At 44.6% G+C, this 23,622-nt stretch overlaps 1 protein-coding gene across 1 annotated transcript in view; it reads right to left on the bottom strand.

The window, feature by feature from the left end:
- Pdk1 (Phosphoinositide-dependent kinase 1) overlaps positions 1 to 23,622 on the bottom strand; it is a 484,825-nt gene that overhangs the window by 164,896 nt on the left and 296,307 nt on the right. The window contains exon 4 of the mRNA XM_076767331.1: positions 14,202 to 14,249. Within this exon, the coding sequence (XP_076623446.1) occupies positions 14,202 to 14,249 (48 nt within the window). The remainder of the gene's footprint in view (positions 1 to 14,201; positions 14,250 to 23,622) is intronic.

The raw sequence follows: 23,622 nt of genomic DNA, 5'->3' as shown, positions 1-23,622 counted from the left end.
GATCACGATTCCATCGAGCCTTTTGCGTACTGTCCCGTGTTTACGCGAACAATAACAACGTTACCGGCAAATCCTAATTACGTAATTATGTCACGTAACTGCTTTGCCTTGCTCGCCAGCGAATGCCATCGGGGAGACGTCAAAGGCTTTCTTTCTGCGCCGAACGCCACGTGGAACGTACGAAATACGTACGAACGATAGCGATCGATAAACTTTTAGTTGGTCGCGCAGATTCCGAGAAACCGGCGCGGTTAAGTGTAGGTGTACCGCAGACCGGCGACAAACGCGCGATTTAATTGCTGAAAGACGTTGTTTTGCAAAAATTCAAACTCACCGGTCCGCGTGTTTACGTGGCAATTACGTTTTGATATTTCAAACAATCGTTCGAACGACGCGGGTTATGCAATCACGTAAAATGGTGCACGGGTATTAAGTGATTACGTAAAATTCGAATTTCCCGCCGGCGCCAAGCGTACGCGACATTAGACAACCGGTAATCACCGAAGAACCTCGAAGGAGAACGCATCGTTTACTGCAGCACGCTTATTACGACAAATTGCGTTCGCAGAAACAAAGCGGAGAATTCAAACGCCTGCGAATATCGTTTCGAATAAATATTGTCGGACGACTGTCGCGCGATGACGACTGTCGGCGAATTAAGAAATCGTTCTGGACGCGAGGCAAACAACGAATATTCAACGTCACGGTTCCTTCTGTTTTCGCCCGACGAAGCCGACGAGCAATACTCGGAAAACAATTTCTCTTTATTCGCGTCGTAAATTCCTTGTTAAATGCGACGTTCATTGCGCATAACTTGGAGCATCCACCTTATTGGCCGGTACCCCCGCGCGACGCGCGACCGAAAAATATTTTTCCGCTCGACGAACGGGCCACGCGACCGTGTTTTCGGTTAAATTTAACGCGAGCGTCTCGTTTCGAGCCCCAGAGACTCTAAAGAACGATAGGCGCCTCGTAAATTCGACAATTTCCACTCTCGCGTATCGTTAATTAATATCGTTCGTTCTTGCGACTTTCAATTCTGTTTGATAAACTCTTTTTAAAAAGATCTCGTCACCTCATTAAAGATATATGCAAGACGAGGAAATTTTTATTCGATAATTATACCGTTATCGAAGAATATAGGATAGAGTAAAATAGGTTTGGTTTGAAGAAGAAAATGTGATTTACTGTAAATTTCTAAAAATTTTAAGACTACCGTATCTTTTCACAGGCGTCATAGCGGTTTTTTTGTTCGCTGTTTATCAATCTCCGGGTTCAGAAGAGGCTGTAAATTGGAGAGGCCAACGCGGGAAACCGAAAAAAGGTCGACGACTCGTTTAACGCCCGTCGGTGTTCATTCATATTTATAGCGATGAATGAAAACTCCGTGACGAGTAGTTTCGACCGGCAGGAGTGTCCGTCGACTCGTTTTACGTTGCACTCGCTGGAGTACGCGAGAATTTACACCAGCGGCGTGTGCACATCGTTCAAAAATCTTTCAACGCGTCGGGAAACTTGAAAATATTCCACGCCAACGATCCACGGCGGGCCGTTAAATTCGCAATTTGTAATTCGTGTGCATTTATTTGCGAAACGAGTCGCCGTACTGACAAAATTCAACGGAAAGAGGGTGCCTGGAATAGCAGAAAATCGAGATTAAGAATTCGAGGAAAGGAGGAACGCTCGAAAGCGAATCAGAGTCGAGAAGAAACCGTAAATTCAGCAGTCGTCGTGGAAACAAAAGGCTCGTTGTTCCGAACGACTCCGCGTCAACGTTTCTCCTAAAACACGTACCGTGTTTCATCGGAAGCGAGCACCAAGATGGCGACGGTAGTTCGCGGAACATGTCCGAAAACGCGAGACACGATTTCGTCGGGGCCAAAGATCGCGTTTAATCAGCCATCGGGGCTCGTTCGACGTTTTCACGCCCCCTCTCCACCTCGCGACATCTTCGACTGACGTTTTTCCGACGCCCCTGCGTTTCCCCTCTGTCTTTTCTTCCTCCTTCGCGAGCTCGTACGCCGCAGCGACGAAATAAGATTACTCGTGAGCGACGATCAATGCGGCCGAATACGTGACCGGCTGTGCCGTGTTTTTCGACTTTGCCTGCCCCGTTCTCCGACCAATGCCTCCTACGTGCCGGGAACTTTGTCGAAAACAACGGGAAGCCCTGCATGCGAACGCTCCTCTTCGCGGAAACCTCGTCGCCATGGCGAACGAGTCCTTTACAACCGTATAGAAAAATTAATTCTCAAGTGGAGACGTCGATGGAAATAAATTTGAATAAGATTTGTGAATTTTAGCGAACTTACAAAAATAAGTACCGAAACAAATTAAAATTTTAGTCTTGCAGAAAATTGCACGGCTTAAAAAAGTAAATTTTCGTATCGAGGTCCTAGCCTTTGTCAGTATCCAGCCCTCGACGTACGATTTAATTGCAAGCAATGTATCAAAACGCGTGTTTCGTTTTAATATCTCGCGAAAATCTGTTCCGTGGCTGTGCAGGTTGCACAGTCGCGATATTAATTGTGAAAAATGCGCGCGTTCAATGAGCACGTCACGAAAATAAGAAATTTCTCGCTGAAAAGCGGCCACGGATCGGCGATATCGTTATCTAACCCTTCCAGTTCACGAATCTGGGGAAAAGCAACGGCGTATGGCTCACTTCCTGAAGATAATGCACGCACCCCCTCCCCTCGTGGGTGGAATAAGATCGATTATTTGCACGCATGTGCGTTGCAACGCGGGCCCTATCGGACCGAATGGTCGCGTGTCCGAAAATGACTGCAGTTTGCTCGAAAACCGGGGTTCGTTTCGAGCCTCGTTAGGGGCGGGACGACGCGCGAGGATCGGTTCCAAGATAACTGCGCTTCTCGCTGTCGTAATTTTCTTTAATCGTGGTCTTGAAATTTTAATCGCTTCCGTTTATGGCTCGCTTTGCTCCCAGAACAACGACAAATGATTTACCACGAAAGTTAAAAGCGAAAATATATACCGAGAGTTCGCGCGAAGGGCGCTCGAGGGTGCGGGCGGCCATTTTTCCTGGAAAGTCAGCATTATTGGAGAATTTATTTCGACCCCACGAGGTTTCTATCATTTATTTACCATGGTTCGCGTGGACACGTTTGAGTATCGAAAAGACAATAGTATTATTAGCTTTTCGAAATTGTTTAAACGTTAATTTCTTAAAACAGTTTCTCGAGATACAAGTGCTCTGTGAATTTTTCTGAGATTTAAGTATGGAACTCCGAATGCTTCGATAAATTCGTTTTTGGCAACGCGAAAGGGTTTCTTTCTACCCCTCTTCGCTCCCATTCCCTTCATCCTAAATTACGAAACAAAGAAATTTTATACTTGGAAAATTTCACGAAATGAAATTAGTATAAGGTATCGAATCGAGACAGTAGTATTATACTGTCGTCGCCGAGTGCCATAAATTCGTCAACAACCTCTCTTTCTATGCCAATAATTAAACAAAATGACACGCCAAGATGTGTGTCGCTATTGCAAATGTGCAGTATGTGTGCACATCAAACAAGAACAAACATGGAGTACCTCCAGAGTTATTACTTTGCGAGTCGAAACGCTCTCCTATCGCCTGTTACAATATACAATATTACGTTTCATTATATTTTGCAAGCTTTTTACTAAAAAAAAAAAAATAATAAAACTGTTACTAATCCATAGTTTCGCCATAACGAATATAAAAAATTTGCATTTAATTTTTACAGTTTTCCGCTCGAAAAATCCTGAACTCACCTTTAATTTCGTAAATCTTGGACGAGGACTCCTTGGGGCGTCGGGTCGCGAAATAAAATTGCTCGTCGCGACCGCTTAAACGGCTCTTCCTTATTTGTTTGCACGCACAGGCATTCTCTATTAATAATTTCGATTATGTCAACGGCTTATTTAAAGCCGTCGAGTCGAAACGCGTTCGGGGGCGCAAAACGAAACGGTCGGTCCCGGTTTAAAATTAGAAAAAGAGCGTAAATAAACCATCGAACGAAAGCGGCAACACACTCCGCGAGCTTTTCGCGGATTCGAAGAAACTCGAGCGCGCAGTTTACTTCCTGAAGATAATGTACACACGACGGAGGCGAAACTGGGTCAACTGTTTGCGCATAACACCTAATGGAAACGAGTACGCGCGGCCGGCTGAACGACACGAGGTGCGTGTCAAGGCCCTTCTGCGCCGTTTATTCTACGCCACGGTTCGCGGCGTTAATTAAACCTCGTTCTAATGATATGTAATATATATAATCAACGCGAAGCGTCGCGCGCTCGCGTCCATCGATTTATTGCGCGCGACAAATTCCCTCGATTAAATAATTTCGAAATTGTCCGCCTCGGGTGTCCCGTTACCGATCCGCTGCAAATATTAGTAGCGTCCAAATTTTCCGTTCACCTCGATTTCATTCCCAAATTATTGGCTAATTATTGCCGGAACGTTACACGGATGGACGCGTCGCGAAGGTCTTATTTATTTATTTGCACGTTCAAATCGAATATATAACGATTTATGTACGATAACGCGTGGCTATTATACGGTTCACTTTTAGTTAACTTTTAGTTAACTTTTAGTTAACTTTTAGTCAACTTTTCAAGTTCCTCGACAATTATCCGAATTTCCCGTCCGTTTCTCCCGTGTCCGCTACAATTTTAACGCTCGCAGTTTTACCTGGCGTAATTTAACGTTAACCGTGACGTTAATGGACACGTGTCCATTAGCGGCGTCGCGTAAGCAGCGCGTAAACGAATCCTTGCGCTACCAAAGCATTACGTGCTCGAGTCTATTATTTCGCTGTTCAGGAAGTATCATTTATTTTGCTCGTTACATCGCATGAATCCTGACATTGTATCAATCGACGAGTGTCGGTTTTTGCAAACATTTCGATGCGAGATGTATCGCGTTACGCAACGATTATCGTGCAGAAAAGAAAACTCCTAATTATTATTTACGTTTAAAGGCACCGACGTACGGGCGAAACATTTCGAATAAATTGCGCGTCCATCCTTGTTCAGCGAACCCTGAATACCGGACGCGAACGCAAGGACGTTAAAGAATTTTTTTTCGAACGGTTTGCGGTGGGTCTGCGTTTCGTAATTTCACGAGATGGGGGAACGGCTCCGATTCTTTTGTTTATGTAATAGAAAATCTTGGTAAAAAGAATGCGGGTGGTCGCTGATTGGCATTGAGTATCGAACGTATCGTCCAAAAGGCCGGCAAGGACAGCCTCCGGAGCGTAAACCCTCTTACGAAACAGAATTTCTCGTCGGAATGCAGAAATTCTGTTACGCGATCCGCGGCGATGCTGCGTAGTACGTTTCGAATCGGAAACAATTATTTCCACGCTGATGTAATCGTTTCGGTGGACTGTAGAATGTTTGCAATGAAATAAACGACGACGTCGCCGTCATTGACGATTCCGTCGAACGTCTTGACAGGCGCCACTTGATTTTTCTATCTTGATTCCGTTTCTTTTTTCTGCGCGATCACGGTCCGTCAAAGAACTCGCGTGCTAGAGAGAATAATCTCGCGGAATAGTATATTTTTCCTTCGGTTTTTTCTTTCTTTTTTGCACCGGAAACAGCGCGAAATACCTCGAGGCAACGTGGCGTCTAGATTATCAACGATTACCATCGAGAATTGAAACAAATCGTACTATTTTTCGTACTATTTAAAATACTCCGGTTTCAGGTTATTATACAGACTCTTTTTTGTTGAGAACGATAAGTAATGAAGTTGTTTACGATGTCGTACGATACCTGCTCTTTATATAGAAATTAACAAATCAACTGCATCTTTTTTCACGCTCTTGAAGTATATACAAAATTTAATTCAGTGGTAGCATAATATCGTTTTGCATGATAGTAATGCAAAATATTCGTTCGTGACATAAATAATTTGATGTTTCAGAAATTAATTATTGTATATATGGTTTATAATATGTAGAAATGATTATCGTTAACACTGAATTATCTAAAGAAAGACACGTTGTACGAATCTCTAGAAACTCAAAAGCAGACCTTGAAATATGAAAATGAAAATTTCTTTCACAGGTTCTGCAAACCATATCAAATAAATTGAAAGCGGTCCACAACGTGTGCCTCTTTCACGTGTATCGTTCTAATTATCTAACCCTGAAATAATTTACCTCGCGCGCGAAATAGAATCCGCAAGATGGTTGCCGATACGTAACATCGACACGCTGCATTCAGACAAAAACGTAAACAAGTGAATGTGTTTCCTTGACAATGCTTGTCACTATTGCGTAACTTTGTTGCGCGAAGTATTCATAGGTATTTCTAATAACGAGAAAGGAGACGTTACATGAATTAAATTAAGTTACCAGACGATCGAAGCGACACATTACGTTTCCAAATAGTATTTTTTACATAGTTTGACGAAACGAAAGGAAAACGCACGTTACTGTCCAACACTGTTTCTACCACTTTTAATAAGTAGGATGCAAAAATTGTTGAGCGCAAGAATGTGGAATTTTTATAATAAAATATACAGAGTTTATACAGAAAGAATGTACAGGTTGTCGCGACGAGGTCTGGCTGAGAACTAAACAAAAAACAAAGGACCATTGCATTTCAACAAAAGTAAATTTCTGTTACCAAATATGCAAAACCAGCTCGAGCATCGTGACTATGGACGCGCTATGGAGGATTCTAGAAACTGATCCGAGTCTGTCTCATTTTCCATAAACTTTCGAATCCTAATATACTAGGAATATTGCTCTGCTTCCGCGTGTTGGGTTTCAGAGTCGCGTTAACGCTTCCGTAATTCAAACGGAAGGAAAAAGGAGCAACGGGGACGGAATCAATATGGCAGAGGGCGCGAAGAAGGGAAGATCGGGGGTTCGAGGCGCGAAGAAAAATTCCCTCGGCTCCTGGATGGTTCCCGAACGTGCAGGGCGAAGGATAATGGAAACCTCGACGCGGCCTGGTCCTGTCGGTAACCCGGGATAAAATCATTCCAGCTCCATCAGGAAGCTAATCTCGGGGGGGTTAATCAGCGACGAACGCCAAGGAGGCCTCCGGTAGCTGACTTTCGAGCCGGTAAACTTATTCCGCGGGCGTGCCAACTTCAAAAAGGAGGAGGCGTCCGTGTAATTACCGAGCTGGACGAGACCCGGGGACTCCCGAGGGACGCGGCGACAAGAAGCCCAGCCAGCCCTATCGTCGATAGGGACGATCCTCTTGTCTTCGCGTACCGACGGCCCTAACTAAATTCCCTGGGCCAGACGAAAGGGAAACACGTCCGGCGTCGCTTGTTTTTCTTTGGGGAATAATTTATGGAGTCGGATTTGCCGTAGAAAAAAAGTTTCCCAGACGCGAATCGACCCGGGGAAAAATACCGATAACGAGACACCGACGAAATCGACGAGGAAAGAAAAATGCACGACGCGATCTTTCGCGAAAGATTCTTCTCGATAGACTCTACCGGGTGCACTTGGATCGTTGGGGTAGATTAGGATAAATTACTCCAAACGTTATTTAGAATTCTCTGGCCTAAAATTTGTGCAAGAGAAGTAATTAACGGTGCTAATCAATTTTTTGCCTGCGCCACGAAATCAAATTTTCTTCGAACGTTGCGTCATATCCGGCCATTTAAACGTCACGTATTCGTACTTCTCGATAATAACAATTTTATTATTGACACGGAATCTCCAGTTTGCAGTAACTCAGTGTCTGATTTTATAGGAACGAGGAAGAAAAATCTGCTGGTTGCAAACGCAGAAATATCGATATTAACGGCTTCAGCGATAAACGAAGAGCAACAGGGGTGCAGTTCCAGCGATCGGTTCGCGACCCCTGCTGCTTCCCCGGAATTATAAGTTTCACGCTCGTAAGATCCATCCGGGACGTGCTAATATTGGCACACCGAGTGATTTTAATTTTACACTTAAGGGAATCGACGTTATCGAGTTTACTCAACGGGTGCGGGATTTCAGTCGGCTCGCCTTATCTCATTTTCCTTGGGCCCCCCCCAAACCCCCCCGCCGCCCATCCTGTTTCTCATCCCCCTACCTCTGCCGGTTTCACTCCGCGTCGTGCGAAAAGTCACCGTCCGGAAGCGTTCGCGTAATCAATCGTGCTTCGCGATAACGTCCCATTGAATCGCGCCGTAGAAAAAGAAGAGGGATCGAGGAAGCAATTATAATCGATTCTCCTTGAAGCTGCCGGCGATCGATTAACATCGGCTCGCCTGATGCTCGTACACCGTGAATTCCGTCGCCGCGTTCTTCTTCTTGCCTGGGAAATTAACGTTGGATGCGTTGGACATACCTTTCCGCGCGCTCGAAAAACATGGCGGATCGCGATTTCGATCTAACCCTCGAATAAACGCCGTCCATGAAATGTTTTGAATGGAAGGTTGGGATAGTCGAATTTACAAATGTTTATAAAAGGAAAGTGGACAATGAAATTGTACAAATTTCGTCTTGAGAATGAAACAAATCGTGATACTCGTTTCTGTAAATCGCACGTTTCAACGTGGACGGTTTTAAACGAAAGACGCGTAATAAAATTGCTTGTTCAAAGTGTTTGACGCTCCTTTGATTAACGCGTTTAAAAAATACTAATTCCGGTTATTCCAGGATAGCCCCTCGTCGAACGAGTTTCGAAGAAGCGTTACCGGTCGCTTTCTGTAAATTTCCCCTCGACATAGTGGGGGGAGACCTAGGAAAATGAGAAACTCGGAAAACACGAAGGTGATAATTTACGAGAGGAAACTGGAGTTCGTGGAAACGTAGAATGCCTCGATAATCGATAGATCCAAGGATCCAGGAGAAGAGAATAAATTTTAACGGTTTCGAATTTTGAGTTTAACATTTTTTACAGTTATAATAAGTTTGAATTTTGTGCACAAATAACGGGTAATCAGCGGCCCATAAAATTGGGAGCTCGAATGGAGAAGGGAACGGAACCGTTAGTAAATCAGTTTTTTCCATGGATTTTCTTTTCCCTCTGCTGGGAATGATTTTAATACGCAGAAAGTCTCGCGAGGTTACGCAAGCTCCGAGAACCAATTCCATTCTACGTTTACACGGAACGCCACTCGAATTATGCGTTGGCGTCACTGCCGCTTTCTGCGAGGTGACAAAGGCACGGTCATTCGAGCCGTTTGAATTTCCATCCGAGATTTTGCAATCGTCTGCGCGTAGTTTCCGATCAGATAAACGGGAGGAAAAAAAGGAAAGAGAAAATATCTTTGCAATACAAAAACGGGAAGAGCGCTTCCTGTTCCACTGTTGCGCTACGAGCGTCGCACAATGACGTTCGTTCTTCGCCGTTGGAAGCTTTCGAAGCGTAAAACGACGGGTAAACAAGGCGTTCGGTCGGTCTTTCTTCTTGGAATTTAATGAATTTTCGCAATCCCAGCCTTTAGTTTCCAATTTTTCCCCGTACCACGATGGAAATAATTCGATCGAGCGTCGTTTCTGTCGAAACCGTTCCCAGAGACAGACTGTCTAGCGGATTAAAGTCCGAATTGATCGTATACGCCGGGTATGGCTCGTTTGCATGATCCAATGACACGAGAATACATTTGTGATTTCCTCCATGACTCTTGTACGTTTCAATCACGGAAACTACCGACGCACGCACGATGGAGGGATCGATGAATAACGAAAGGTACAATATTGACGTCGCGAAACGACAAACAGTTTAATTATTCGAACATCGTTTCCCTGTAAAATTTCCTTTCCTCTTTATTGCTTAATAAACACTCTCAAGGACTCAGGAAACAATCACGAAATAAAAGGTCTCCGAATTATTCATAGAATACCGTCTTCGTGTATTTCCATTACACAAAATCTGTTTCCTGGTTCTATTTGAACGAGTTCCTCGGAATCGACGTGCTACGTTTCCCGAACGAACGATAGAATATTCGCCAAGTCGCTCCTCGATATCTGAGTATAATCGTTGGAAATGTCTCCGATTCCATTAGCGCCATTCGACGTAATGAAAGGAATTCAGTTTTATTCTATCCGTTCTTCCACGGACGACAAACGCAGCGACGAATTCAAACGGAATTATGAAAGACGCTGAAAATGTTCTTCCTTGCTCTGCATGCATAATGTTAGGCGTCCCATTTCCTTTTCAAACACAACTATCTTACCCGTGGAATTAAATCCGATCGAATATTGTAATTCGAAGCATGATTTCTTTATTGCTCGTTAATAAAATCGGAACAACGCGCGATCTGGGAGATATTGGTCTTTAAGGGCAGTCACGACTATACGTTGTTACTATGTTCGAGTGGATTTCGTTCGACGACGCGTAAATATTTTAAAGGGTGTGTGTATTAATTGAAACGATGAAAATTTTACTAAATAATCTATCATCGAGGATCGATGGATGGGTGACTCGATTCTTCGGGTGGTTCGCGATGATACGGTTTTCTCATAAATCCAAGGCGATCGACGTACGAGCATCGCGAAGGTCGCCTCTCTCCTTGCCCATCGATCTTCCCGCATTAATGTCTATTTATAGCGGTAATAAGCAGAAATCTTTATGTAACGCTTCCTAACGGAACTTTCTGCGCGAGACCCGACCTACTTTTCGATTTCCACGCTGCCAGGCTAGAGTCGATTTCGGCCAATTAATAAACCAGCCGCCGCGGGAATGTTGCGAACGGGAAATTCCGAGCGTTCTCCTCCTTCTGTCGCGTTTATGCGATATACACGTTGGAAAAGGAAAGTGTTCGGGAAGTCGAAAGCACGCGAAACTTGCTAAAATCACCGGAGAAAGTGTCGTCAAACATACAGAACGAGTCTCGAACGAAGGAAATAATTGCAGAGGAATCTTCCGCGTGGTTTGACCCTTCGCGATCGGCCATTTTGGAGAACACAAAAAATCACTTTACCCGAGGAATACGTTCGAAAGTCCAATAGACAAACACACGCAAACATCTTGAATCGTCCAAACCGAGTTTTCCACCGGGTCATCCGTCACGATTGGAGATTCTAGAGCGACTAGAGATTCGGCGTCTTCGAGGACGATCCATCATCCCCTTCTCGTAACGTCGAACCGAAACGAGAGCGATTCGATCTAGCCCAGGCAGCAGGATTCGATTAAATAATATCTATCACACGGCGCGTCACGTTTCGCGGCGCGAAGGATCTTCCAAAGGACGAGAAGCAACAAGTCAAAGATTCCCGCCACGTTCCTCCGGGGTTGTGCACGAATGGGATACCCGGGTTATTACGGTTTCGCCCGTGTCGCACTTATGTCACGTATCTTTGTTTGCACGTACCCCTTCCGCGCTCCATTCAGCCGCCCCCGTCGCCCGTGGGCGTCGAAAAAGAAGACGGAGTAACCGAGGAAAAGGTAAACCGACGATTTACACGAGTAAACGCGACCGTGCCGCCTGCACGTTGCAGATAAGTTACACTCGCGCCCCCCCCCCCCGCCAACCCTCCTCTTTCGCTCCTCTTTCGCCCTTCTTCGCGCCACCCTTAACGACGCGACTGAATTTACTTCGGAATATTCCTCCCCGTTTCGGTCACGGTTACCCGAATTTTCAAGAATAAAATATATCGTCTCCAGTTTGCATTGCATCCGGACGCTGATCGACAAATTACGAAATAATTAACTCCTAAATATGGGGTACACGGAAACGATAGACACGATGGGCGACGATCTCTTTCCAACAGCAAAATAAGAAAAATTTCGTCGACGATCCATTAAAAAAAAAAAAAAAAGAATTCTAAGACCTTCGACGGGTACGGGGTAGTTTCTTCGTCCCCGGGAATCCATCGCTGTCAGCAAACAAGCGAGAACAAACGACGTCGATGAAAGGGACCGAAACTCTTTGCCAGCAGGCAAACAGTCGACCGCGAAAGGGGTTAATAAAAGCCGATTTGTCCGTCGTTTGTGTGTGTGTGTTTTTTTTTTCGCTCTGAACGATGGCAGTCGCGTCAGCGGACTATTTGTAAACGGACTGGCCGCAATCGAGGGCTACTCCAACCCCCCCGAAGCCACATAGTTCCGCGTCGCGGAAGCCTGAATCCGTGGCAGAGGCGAGCCCCGTTCACGGAATAACAGCGTGTCAGACCGGTCGAATCCTATTTTCTAGTTTTCCGCCCTCCGGAGCCGGCTGGCTGGGTTCGGTGTCTGCCACCCGGGGAAAAGAGAAACGGCAGAGGCTGCGTAAAACGCTAGTGGAGGGGGCGGGTGACGGAGGAGAGAGGAGGAGGAGGAGGAGAGGGAGGGGGGTGGTTGAAACGCGAGAAACGTATCGTTTGCCCCCGTGTTCCGCGCGTGGTTCCACGCCGTTGAAAGAGAAGTTGCGAGCAGGGCTGTGCACGAAGCGTAAAAGGGAGCCCCGGTGCAACAAGTACGCAATTCAGGAAAGTTGCGCCGGCGTCGATAAGGCAATTATTCGGTTGCGCCGCTTCGCGGAGAACAATGCCTTTTGTCGGATGAAGCAACAACGGTGTTATATGGAAGACGGGGCCCAGGACGGGGGGAGGAGAACGTCTTTATGCGAGATGCAGACACCTGTATCGAGAGTCGGAGCTTTCTTCGACGCCATTTGTCGGCCTGGAAGACGCCTCGCGCGTCGGCACAGATTTTTGTTTCCATTCAATTCGAACGTTTAACGTCATTGTACGGTCGATCCTTTCGCCGCGAGACAAGTTTAATAGGGATTCACAGACGATTTCTAGCGGGAGAAATTTTATAAGAATTTTATTTCCCTCTTTAAGGCGTCGAACAAAATGAGATCACGATCGCGAGAAATATATTTCTCGTTAATACATTATTACCGTTTTCATCGAATTTATTTGCCAGATCGTATCGGGTATTTCGATAAAATTGGAAGGTGTGCACGATTCTCGGTAATCTATTATGCACGAGAGATACGATTATTTGTATTTTATCCCCTACCGTTTCAGATTTCGAAGATATTTTTGCGCGTTCCTTTCGGTTCTGATGCTGAATTTATCATCGATGAATCACTCAGATACACGATTTTATCAGCGTTACGGTGACTCTTCGCGGGGAACGGAAAGTTGACCTTCGACTTTTGTGAAAGTTCCTTGGCGTCGAGATTAAACTTGTTTACAAATCGGAAACAACCGCGATAAACGTTCGGGTTTCACGAACGCGGGTTATCAACGAGTTCAGTGTTTCATTGTATCCCCGCTATAATTAGGAAAATAACAGAGCGGAGATACGACGGACGTTTCAAAATAACTTCCGCCACGGTTATGTCACGGTTAAGAATTCCGAACTCGTTGTTTCGTGTTTAGATAAACGGGGAGGAAGAAATAAAGACGTTGTCGTTGGGAGGGGGAGGGCAATCTGCAGACTTTTGCACCGCGAATAAACAGTTGTTTCACGTGCGCAGGTTATCGAGAGGTCTAACTTCGTATCACGTGCTCGCTCGTAATTAGGAATAAAAACAGAGAAACGATCGCTGCAAAGAGGAATATTTTTTAAATAACTTTCGCGTCGCGTCGTGCCCCGTCTAGGAGATACCGAATGCACACGTGTTGGCCCCGTCCAGACTTCGGAGAATAGTTCGTAATCTCGAATCATCGGATGCGTTATGATGTTACGACACGACGAAAAACACAACGTCGAACTGCAATAATAAATCACGATTCCGAGCGTGGTCAGACTCATTTTTAACTCGATTGCACAAAAATGATATAAATACATTTCGTCGAACTCTGTAAATAAATCGTCGCTGATATCGAACGTGTATACGTGGCTATTTAGAATCGTATACTCGGATGGAATATCATTTCTCGGTAACGATTGATTAATTTTAAGAAGCACAGGCTTTTCAACGATAAAAACTATTCTCTTGAAGAATGTTAATATGGCGGATGCACGGTTTAACGAAGGGGAAAGAGAAAACAGAGGCGTTTTCCGTGTTTCTGTGCAAACGATCGACGAACCCGATAAAAATGCAATAACCTAGCGGCGGTGCAGATTTCCACCGAGGGGGTGGAACAGAAAGGGGTCGAAGAAAGACGACAGTCCCTGTCTCCCGGCGAATCACCGGGAATTCGTCTTCTCCCCGGCACGTATGCTCATTTCGCGTTTCTCAACATCGACGTCGAGCAGCGTAAATACGAATGGGCCCGACTCTGGACAAACGTGACCGAGACACCTTACAACTCTTCGTCGACATATCCAACGAAACGCAGAAACGAAATATTCAAGCATCTACTTACGATGGGCAGGTCGCACGTAACGGTAGTATCGCTGTCCGCGTCGGGATCCTGAAACGAACAACAGACAATTATTAAGTACGAATATTCGTTGGTCGAAGAATAAAACTTTGGCTTTGCAGACTATTTTACTTTGGTCCGGGTTAGGACCAAAAGGGTGAAACAAACGAAGAACGAAAGTTCGTCGTGGATATCAATTCCTAGGTGTACCTTGGATCTTTCGCGAGTCGTTTCTCTTATGCAAATAATGAACGGGAGAGAAACGATCCGCCGATGTGCCGGAGATCCAATTGCAACGAAATTAATTATTTTCTCGGCGTTATCTGATCATTGGCTCCGGTCGTCCTCCGCGGGAGAAAATCGGCGTTTGTTCTGTAATTTGTAAACGCGAGCGAGGTGAAAGCGTATCCCGCGGTCGGATGATTTTATCGCCCATTTTCAGGAACAGTAGCAGAGATTTGGGGGGAAAATTTTATTTGATTAGAAAAAAACGCGTTTTGAAATATTTCATTTTGTAAAGGTCAGTTTTACTTTTATTCGACGAGGATAGACTGTTTTATGTTTCGTTTCGAACGCTTCTGTATCGGTTTTCAACAAAAATGTTGGTATTCCTGACTCCCACGGTGGAAACGATAATCGATCGTATCGAAGGGCCCCGAACAAAAGAAGATATTTTAACCATCGAAGTTCGATTCTACGATTCTGCAACAAAGTTCTCCTCGACAACGTAATTGCAGTAGAATCCGTTCTCGAAAAAGGATTCTTTAACTACGTTTCGTGAATGCCCCGGGTACCCTTGAGGCGTATAACAAAACAGTCTTGAAAACTTCGAACAACGAATCTATCTCATTAAAAGCGCTCCCACTCAAATTAACGAAAACAAAGAAAACGAAATACTCAGAGTCGATTTCGCTGGATCCCTTCGCCCACGGTGAAGAAACATTCTTCGTACAATGCATTTCTCCTAAATAATATAAAACATTCTGGATATTATAAGCTACTGTTGCGTATCGAACGTTCGAAAATTTATTTCGTTTCTGTAAACTTAATATTTCAGGGATGACGTTGAAACGTGCGTTAAAATAAAATGCTTACGATGGATAATGTAATTTCCGTTGGTGCACCAAAATGGCCGACCGCAATGGGTTAATAAAGGGCGTAGAAAGTAGCGCACGGTCGAAGCGAAAGATCGGGGGATTCGCGAATCGGGATAATCGGATGAAGCCGTCTGGCCGCTCGGAGGCCGCCAGAGACGCGATGGATGGAAGGTGTTCCAGTTATGCGGATTCCGTTGCGCGGGATGATGAATGAACCGCAGCAGCAGCCGGAGGCGCTCGAATTTCAACGCGAAGCCACGAGCAAAGAGAACGCACCGCGTCCAGACAACGACCGCAGTGTGATTTCCAGTGCAGTCCAGACGCAACGGTGAGAGTCTCCCCGTTCATGTTTGCGGTCAGTTATGGCGCAGCCTCGGCTGGAAGTTCCATTATGCGAACAACGAACGATTCGCCATCGAGCTGCTCAAAACATTTCGATATACGACGAAGCGAGCAACCAATCGTCTCTCTATTTAACTCCTCCGTTTCACCATTGCAAAATTCTATTATCGTCTTTGCTTGTTCCAACAGGAGTACTCACGTTATCGAGTCTCGTACATTGAAATCAACACATTTTTACATTCAAGAGGTATTCGTAAAACAAATCTATTCCTTTCAGTGGTCATTCCTTGTACGAACAAATTTAGACAAAATTAAATCGTATGTAGATTTGTCAAGGGGTTAACGCACAACCGACGAAGAGGCGAGTCTTTAAACACATAAACAGAAGTGACCATTGCTAAGAATAGTACGAGTAATCGAAAGCATAGTAAGCTCTCGTTGAAACGAAGAGCTCCGTATTCGCGTTAGTTCGGATACCGGAGGCACTGCTGTCATTTCTCCGTTCGAAAGATTACCGCATCGGTTGCGCAACGGAGAGAGGCGGTCGCCGGTTGATCGTGTCTCAATTAAAAGCTGTCACGGCGAGCCTTTGATTATAAGTTCCAGCGGGGAAATCAAACGCAACGAACGAAAGGAAAAGAAAAGACGAGGCGTCGCGTGAGCAAAATTGAAATGCACAAATTGATCTCTCGTCGTGTTCTGCCTACGTAATTAATAAGGAAACGTATCCTGGGTCTCCCCTACTGTGTAACCGAAGGGTTCGTCGGTGAAAAATACTCGTTTGGACGGCCAGGCATTCGGGCACTTAGTTTCTTAACACCCTACCGGCCTCGAAGCGACCGGCTAGGGCTTCTCCCGCTATTGCCGGAAATTCGGAGTCGACTCGACAGATTGGCGACTCACGAGACTTAGCATAGCTGAGGTGTGTTGCTACAGGCTGCGGGACACGTCGCCGCGACCCGCTAAGGTTTCGCTATTATTGGCTAACCGATAGGTTACCGTGTCAATCTGTCTAGACTGACACGTGTCGCGTGATCGATAACCAGCCCCGGCTACGACGTGCTCTCTATCCCGCCTTCTTCGTGGTCGGGGAAAAACTACGAGGAGATAACGTCGCGTAATATCCAACCGGGGGATCGCAGCGAAACTCCTAACCGACGCTACGAAGACATCCGGACGCGTCGATGGAGGATCGCTGGATTCATCGATGCTCGTCGAACTGCGCCGAATTTAACCCTCGAGCATCGTTCGCTGAACTTTTCAAAGACTTTCCAAAATATAAGGGGGGAAAGAAATTCTACAAAGAATTCGAAACTTGGAGATTCGAACGTCTCGACGAGATCGGGTCGCTGCGAGGAAATATTTTTCAGGCGATAAAGTCGAAAAACTTATCATCGTTGGGGCAGATAGCCGTTCGACGGAGATTGAAAAATATTTAACTGCCTGCCAGCAACGAGATAAGTTTAAATACCGTCGTAGCGACGCTATCCAAACACGAGGCCAAGTTGACGGACGCAAATGCCTCGTTAAACATTTTCTACGGGTCCGACGCTATCGGCCATTTAAAGTATCCAAATATTTCAGGCACATACTCGAGGACGTCCGGGCGTATCCGGGAATCGACGTTTCTACGTCGATATCGAACGGGAATATTCCAAAAATAGCCAGATGGGACGAACGCGTCCGAACGAAAGCACCGGAGACGACGGACAAGATCTATTGAATAGAAAACTGATCGAGATTATACCGATCCGTGGATACAGCAATTTTCTTCAAAGCGTCGCTGCACAGAGACTGGAGAGTTATACGAAATTTGATAGCTCCCACCCTCGAAATAAAGCTTGCCTATGTTTATGTCGGGGAGGACTCTTTTTCATATCGCGTAAGCTAATACCAAATGGGAAAATAACAAGTATTTATACTACTAAATTTTGTTTAAAATTCGTACGAGGAATGGCCACGAAAAAGGGTAGATTCGTTTTACGAATACGTCGTTAATGTAAAAATGTGGTGGTTTTAATATATAAAACTCGACGACTTTGTTTACTATTAATAAAAAAATAAGAGTCAATTTTAAAAATATCTTGAATATTTCATTATTCTACGGAACAATATAGCGACTAGGGCCAGTACGATATAATATGTGCTTTAATTTTTATGTAGAAATATTAATAATAGAGCGTAAGGGTGGACTTGCACTATTATGGTTCGAAATACTTTGCTAACTTTGTTTACTGAAAAAGAAAGTATCAACTTACAAGTAAATAGATTTTGACGATGGATAGAAGACAGCTTGAGGGCTTCAAATTTGAAGAATTTAGAGTTACACAGCTGTGGCTTTCAATCCGCCTCGAACGCGGTGGTCCTCGACGGGGTCGTGAACTCCAGGGGTCGTCGGTGCCCGTGACGCGTCACGAGTCGCGCATTGTTCGACGGAATGACGTAATTCATAAATATTCTCCGACAATTGGCGTGCTCCGGAGCCGGTGTTCCCCTCCGGGCCAGCTCGGTGCCCGGAAAGCGCTTAAGAGATTAAACCGGACGGTTCAAAGTTCTTGTCTCCCGTGTAAACACTTTAACGGAGCCGGTCCAGGAGCGGGTGTGCACCTGTTGCTCACGGCCACGACCGAAAAATATTTCGAGCTCACCGGGTATCCTGCCGACGACGTCGTCGCTCCCCCTACCCTCGTCGAGGAAACTTCGCATTCTGCCGCTCCTTGCTCGAGCCATTAATAAAATTCGCGGACCAGCGTCCCGCTACTGGACGCTCGTTTCGTTTCGAGAACCAGCTGGGAAAATTTGCACCGCCAACGATAAGCGATGCATCAACCGCTCCGGACCAGTTTACGGAGGCTCGAAACGATTATAGTCGTTTTTACTCGATCTATGTATCAGGAGGATATCGAGAAAAATTTTTACATGGATTTTTGTAAATTCTTCTGGTTGACTGCCAGACCAAACCCCTCGAATTGTCCACGAGAATAAAACAATTGGAAATTAGCACGGACATAATTTGTCGTAGAATTTGTTTTCACAGTCTTGTTAAAATTCAACAGTCATATTTAGACTTATTTTCTTTAACATTTAATCTTGCTCTGAACATCAAGAAACATTTGGGAACCATTTTGTAAATGGATTTTTGTAAATTCATCGATCGTCGAGTTTCTTCGTGCGCTCGGTGACATTCTCGACGATATTTAAAGATTTTTTAAAAAAGAGGCGAGGAATTCGGGAACATTGCATCGATGCGATGAGAATTGCAAATGCGAGAATTATACAAACGAGCGGAGAGTTTCTGCTTATTTATCGACGTAATTGCGCGTCCCTCCCCCCCCCCCTCGCTCCTCCCCGTTGAACGATAATTGCAAAATAATAGGCGGACAGTTTCAGGCGGAAAAAAACGCGCGCGATTCGCCGTGTCGTAAATCGAATTTGTAACGCTTTTGCGATTTCGTCGGTGCCGGGCAACGCGCGGATCTTTTTGTTTCGGCAACAATGCGGATGACGCAACAATAACCGCGCGTTTATCATCGGCATCTTGCTTATGAATAATTACGTAATTCATTAGCCACAATGTGAACGCGATAATTGCACGGCGACGCCGAACCGGAAGCCGCTCCGCGACGGCGCCTCGCGGAAGCCGCGACCGTCCTTTGCGAAATTAATTGCGCGGGTGGAGACGGAGATGAAGAGAAAAAAAAAAGAAGAAAAATAATCGAGAAGACAATAAAGTAACTTTGCCTTGGCGAAATCGCAAGGGAAGCGGCCGAGCAATTACTGACGCAATCGAAGTACGTCGTTTGATGTACGATGGCCGTGTTTTTTCGACGGCTTCTTCGAATTTTTCAATTGGAAATTGCTTGAAATTTACTGTTGAAAATTTGCTACCGATCCTAATTGTCGGATAGTTTCAAGCTTCGTTCGACAAATCGAACAGTCGAGGGACCAATGCGAGACGATCGACACGATTCGCACGAGACGAAATGGGTCAATGATGAAATTCATCTCGTAGACGAGGTCGCGGAATCGCGGCTACGACTCGGCTCGTAAATTCCGTCGCGATAATTGCGTTCTTGTCACCGAAAGGGTTCGCGTCGGCGATCTAGAGTCGATCGCGGAGGACGAAGAGAGACCGACGCGTACGCGTGGGGGAGAACGAGGATCGAGATCCAACGATTATTTCGAGACCATAAATCATTCCGGGCATCGAAACCGGTTCCAGTCGATTCACTGACGACTACAACTTGGTATTTCCGATCAATGAATTCCAGGATACCGTAAATCGCGTAGACTGCGCCGACAAATCGTCCCTGTTCCGGCCTGAACTCTTGCACGACTGCCTGGCGGCAATTTCAACCAGAGCCGTGACAGACCACCGGTTCTTAATCTTTTTAAACCCCGCCTTGATGTATCACCAATGGAATCCCTGGTGTTTATATTTTTCCTAAATCCCCAAATTTGGAGTATTTCCATCGAAAAGGATTTTTATGGTGCCAACGATCGTTAAGAATCAAAATAACATGTAAAGTAAAGTCGATACCGTAGTTGATTTCCGAGAAAATAATTATTTACGGAAAAAATGCTATCTAGTAATTACGCGAACATCCTGTATACAAATTTACATTCATTTCAATTAAATAAACCATTTATAATTGATAGGAATTGTTGAAACTTCTTCAGGTATGTAGCGTCAAAGTAAATGTTAAAATAAACATAGAAGATAGCAAAAATTGTAGTAGGTGATATGATCATTAGATAGGGGATGAAATGCCCTTTAAAATGAGCGTTTGTGAGAGTCGATAGCTTTATTAGTTCCGGAGATATAGCGATTTTAGTTTCGCGTCGATGCGGTGGCTAGTTTCGAAGATATAAGGGTTCGAAGTTTGTTTACGTTTTTGTTGCGCTCGCGCGAGTCCATTCTTCCCCCGCGCGCGTAGATAGTAACCAGTGCGTAGTAAATTCTTGGAAATACTACGCCCGGCTCTAGGTCACTCGGTCACGAGTCACGTACGAAACAGAGAGGTCCAGCGCGACGCGTCAGACGAAGACAGCGATAGTCAAATTAAGAAAAATACCCTTTTACATAAATTACGATATCTCGAAAACGGAAAGTCCGATCGTCAAAAACCAAAAGCCACTTTAAAGGGGAGGCCTTGCCGCTTCTAACAATGTCTCAATAATTAATAAAACACTAGTAGTTTCGGAACTGCACGCGTCCAAAGTTTTAGTATTTTTAATACGCGTGAATAGGCTGTTACACGCGTGCCGGGCAGCGAGACAGTCGAATTAAAAAAAATTACCTATTACATAAATTACGATATCTCGAAAACGGAAAGTCCGATCGTCAAAAACCAAAAGCCACTTTAAAGGGGAGGCCTTGCCGCTTCTAACAATGGCTCAATAATTAATACAACACTGGTAGTTTCGGAACTGCACGCGTCCAAAGTTTTTGTATTTTTAATACGCGTTGTTAGACTGTTCTAAGACAGTGGAAACTAAAGATTCTCCCCTTTCGTCTTTGTTATACCTATATTTCCTATTTACATCGGAAGCTAACCAGAATATAAATCATTTAATCGGTCAGATGACAGACTACATATTTTTCTCAGAAAACAAACAATAAGAATAGATGTAAACATTGGAAAATTCATTGTACGTATACCATAAGAAAAATCGTGAAGTTAAATGGCGCTAAAATAATATTGTGTGTTAGAAATTCTAAACGAAATTTAGAAAACGGTAATTTGACCGGACACGGTATGTTTAGTGTTAATGGCGGCTATTAATATTGGTTTTTAGCTCATTAATCGTTTGTGGTTTATTGACGTAAACTTTACTTTTTAAAAAACTCCATAGGAAAAAATCTAACAGAGTCACGTGATTTTGGACGTCGAAAACAAGCTCGAACAGAACTTGAATGTTTCTAATAAGTTTCAACAATTTGTACACGTTGTTGCACAGTGTAGTATTTCATGACAATTTAATCAAATATAACAAAGAACAATCAAACCGTTTAACAGTCTCATCTGTTGAAAAATGCGACACTCGATTTGGATAATCCTATATATGAAATGAAGTTTACATGTAATTTCGAATTAATCGATCTGATAGAGCTTAAATGGACGGAACTAACAAAAAAATTCAGAAATATTAAAATTTAGATGATAGATCACTTTGGGGAATGGGAGGATTCAACCCCTCGAATTCACCGATTGTATTTGGATCGTCGATTCGTACTGTGAGTTGTGCGATCGAAAATCTTGACGATGACTGGTAACTTTCTTGTTAGCGTCGTACGCGACGCGTATTAACATCTCGAGCGGCAGGTTATCGAGAGCAATTGTCCGCGAAATTAATTTCGCCGTGTCAGTTATGGTCGGTGGTCTCCTGATAATAACGTTGGCTAATAGAACAACAAACCTGGCTATCGGCGCGAGATATCGTCACGATCGTCACGGAAAAGTGACGCGTCGGGATCGATGGCGATGAGATCTTCATTGTTCGACGATCCACGGCGCACTTTGCGCGATATGTACATCGACCCGAAACGCAAAACGCCTGAAACGCGAGATTAAAGCGTTTTGATCAGGACGCGCCGCGAGTAAGCCAGGCACGTGTTCGCGCAGCGTCCATTGTTTTAGCGACCTAGTTTACTAGACTAACAATCACAATTTTCGGAGGAAATGTTATCAAAAATCCAGAATCGATTCTTGGTCCTTCAACGGTCTCAAAGTTGATTTATAATATCTCGAAACTTTTCGAAAGCGTTGATTTATTTCCTACGTCGATGACGTTTCGCGTAGATTTCGGGTTATCGATTACGTTTACCTTCGTTATCGCGCGCGATGCAATTAAGATTCCCATCCCAAAACGTTATCGACGGAGTTTATCGGTCACAGATAGCGATCGAAGCGTCAAAATACGCTTTCGTGAACGCGGACTTTAAAAGGCCAAAAATTCTTTTGCAAGATGCAGATATATTTTGGGCGTCCTCGATTCCCCGAAATTCGTACCGACGATATCCGCCATTATCCACGTAGATAGCTGCACGTTCTATGTTTTTCCGATTCAACAATGGCGTACGGTCTCCGGTGGCTCGATTCCAGGTTGGCGATATCCTCCGCTGTCCTAATTCAAAGTTGGAAACCTTCCTTGCGTCGCTCCAGTTCGACGTAAAGGCTTCCTCCGCCGTCCTTTCAATTCTATAACTGCCATAGCCTTCGTTATCCGTGCTCAAGGATACGTACGTCCTGCGTTGCCCCGATCAACAACTATATCCTCCGTTGACCCGATTCTGCTGCTCCAATTAGATAACGTTCCATCGATCTAGCGCGAGGTCTGTCTTCCAACATTGTTTATCGACATTTTTGTTAGCACGAAAATCTTTTCAACGTTCCCCGGCGAGCGTGAACGATACAGAAACATTAAGATCTATTGTTTACACACCGTGTCCGAGAGTCTATTGAGATCAATTTGGAACGTGTTAGCTCGTACGTCGTAGTTAACCTTTCGAAATAGTTTGAGATTGTTGCCTAGATTGTCCCCAAGTCCCACGATCAAAATTTAAAAAACAATTACAGCCGCGAAAGCAGTGAAATTACGCGCGCCATTAACTCTCGAAAAATGATAATGAAATTCTGATTCTTTCAACGATCGTACGGATAGCGATTGTGCAAACGCTGTCATAGTTTATACCGTAAACATTATCGCGATGAGATCGTATCTACATGTTTCTTTTTCTCCCGATAATTATACGGTGACCGTTTAAAACAGCTTAAAACAGCTCTGACAATATTGTTGCGCTAATGATATATGGTACGTTCGAATTTAAAAGATTCGGGGAAAAACAAAAAACGCGAACTCACGGCAGACTGGTTATCTCCGGGGAAAGAGACCAAACAGGGGGAAGAAAAAAGCTTTAATCGAGATCAAATGTCAACTCGTTAACTGACGTATGAAATCCGCGGGAATCGATGCAGATTTAT

The sequence above is a fragment of the Colletes latitarsis genome, chromosome 6, assembly GCF_051014445.1.
Source record: "Colletes latitarsis isolate SP2378_abdomen chromosome 6, iyColLati1, whole genome shotgun sequence".
Lineage (NCBI taxonomy): Eukaryota > Metazoa > Arthropoda > Insecta > Hymenoptera > Colletidae > Colletes > Colletes latitarsis.
The sequence above is the reverse complement of the archived record's forward strand: the minus strand, read 5'-3'. Positions and strand labels throughout refer to the sequence as shown.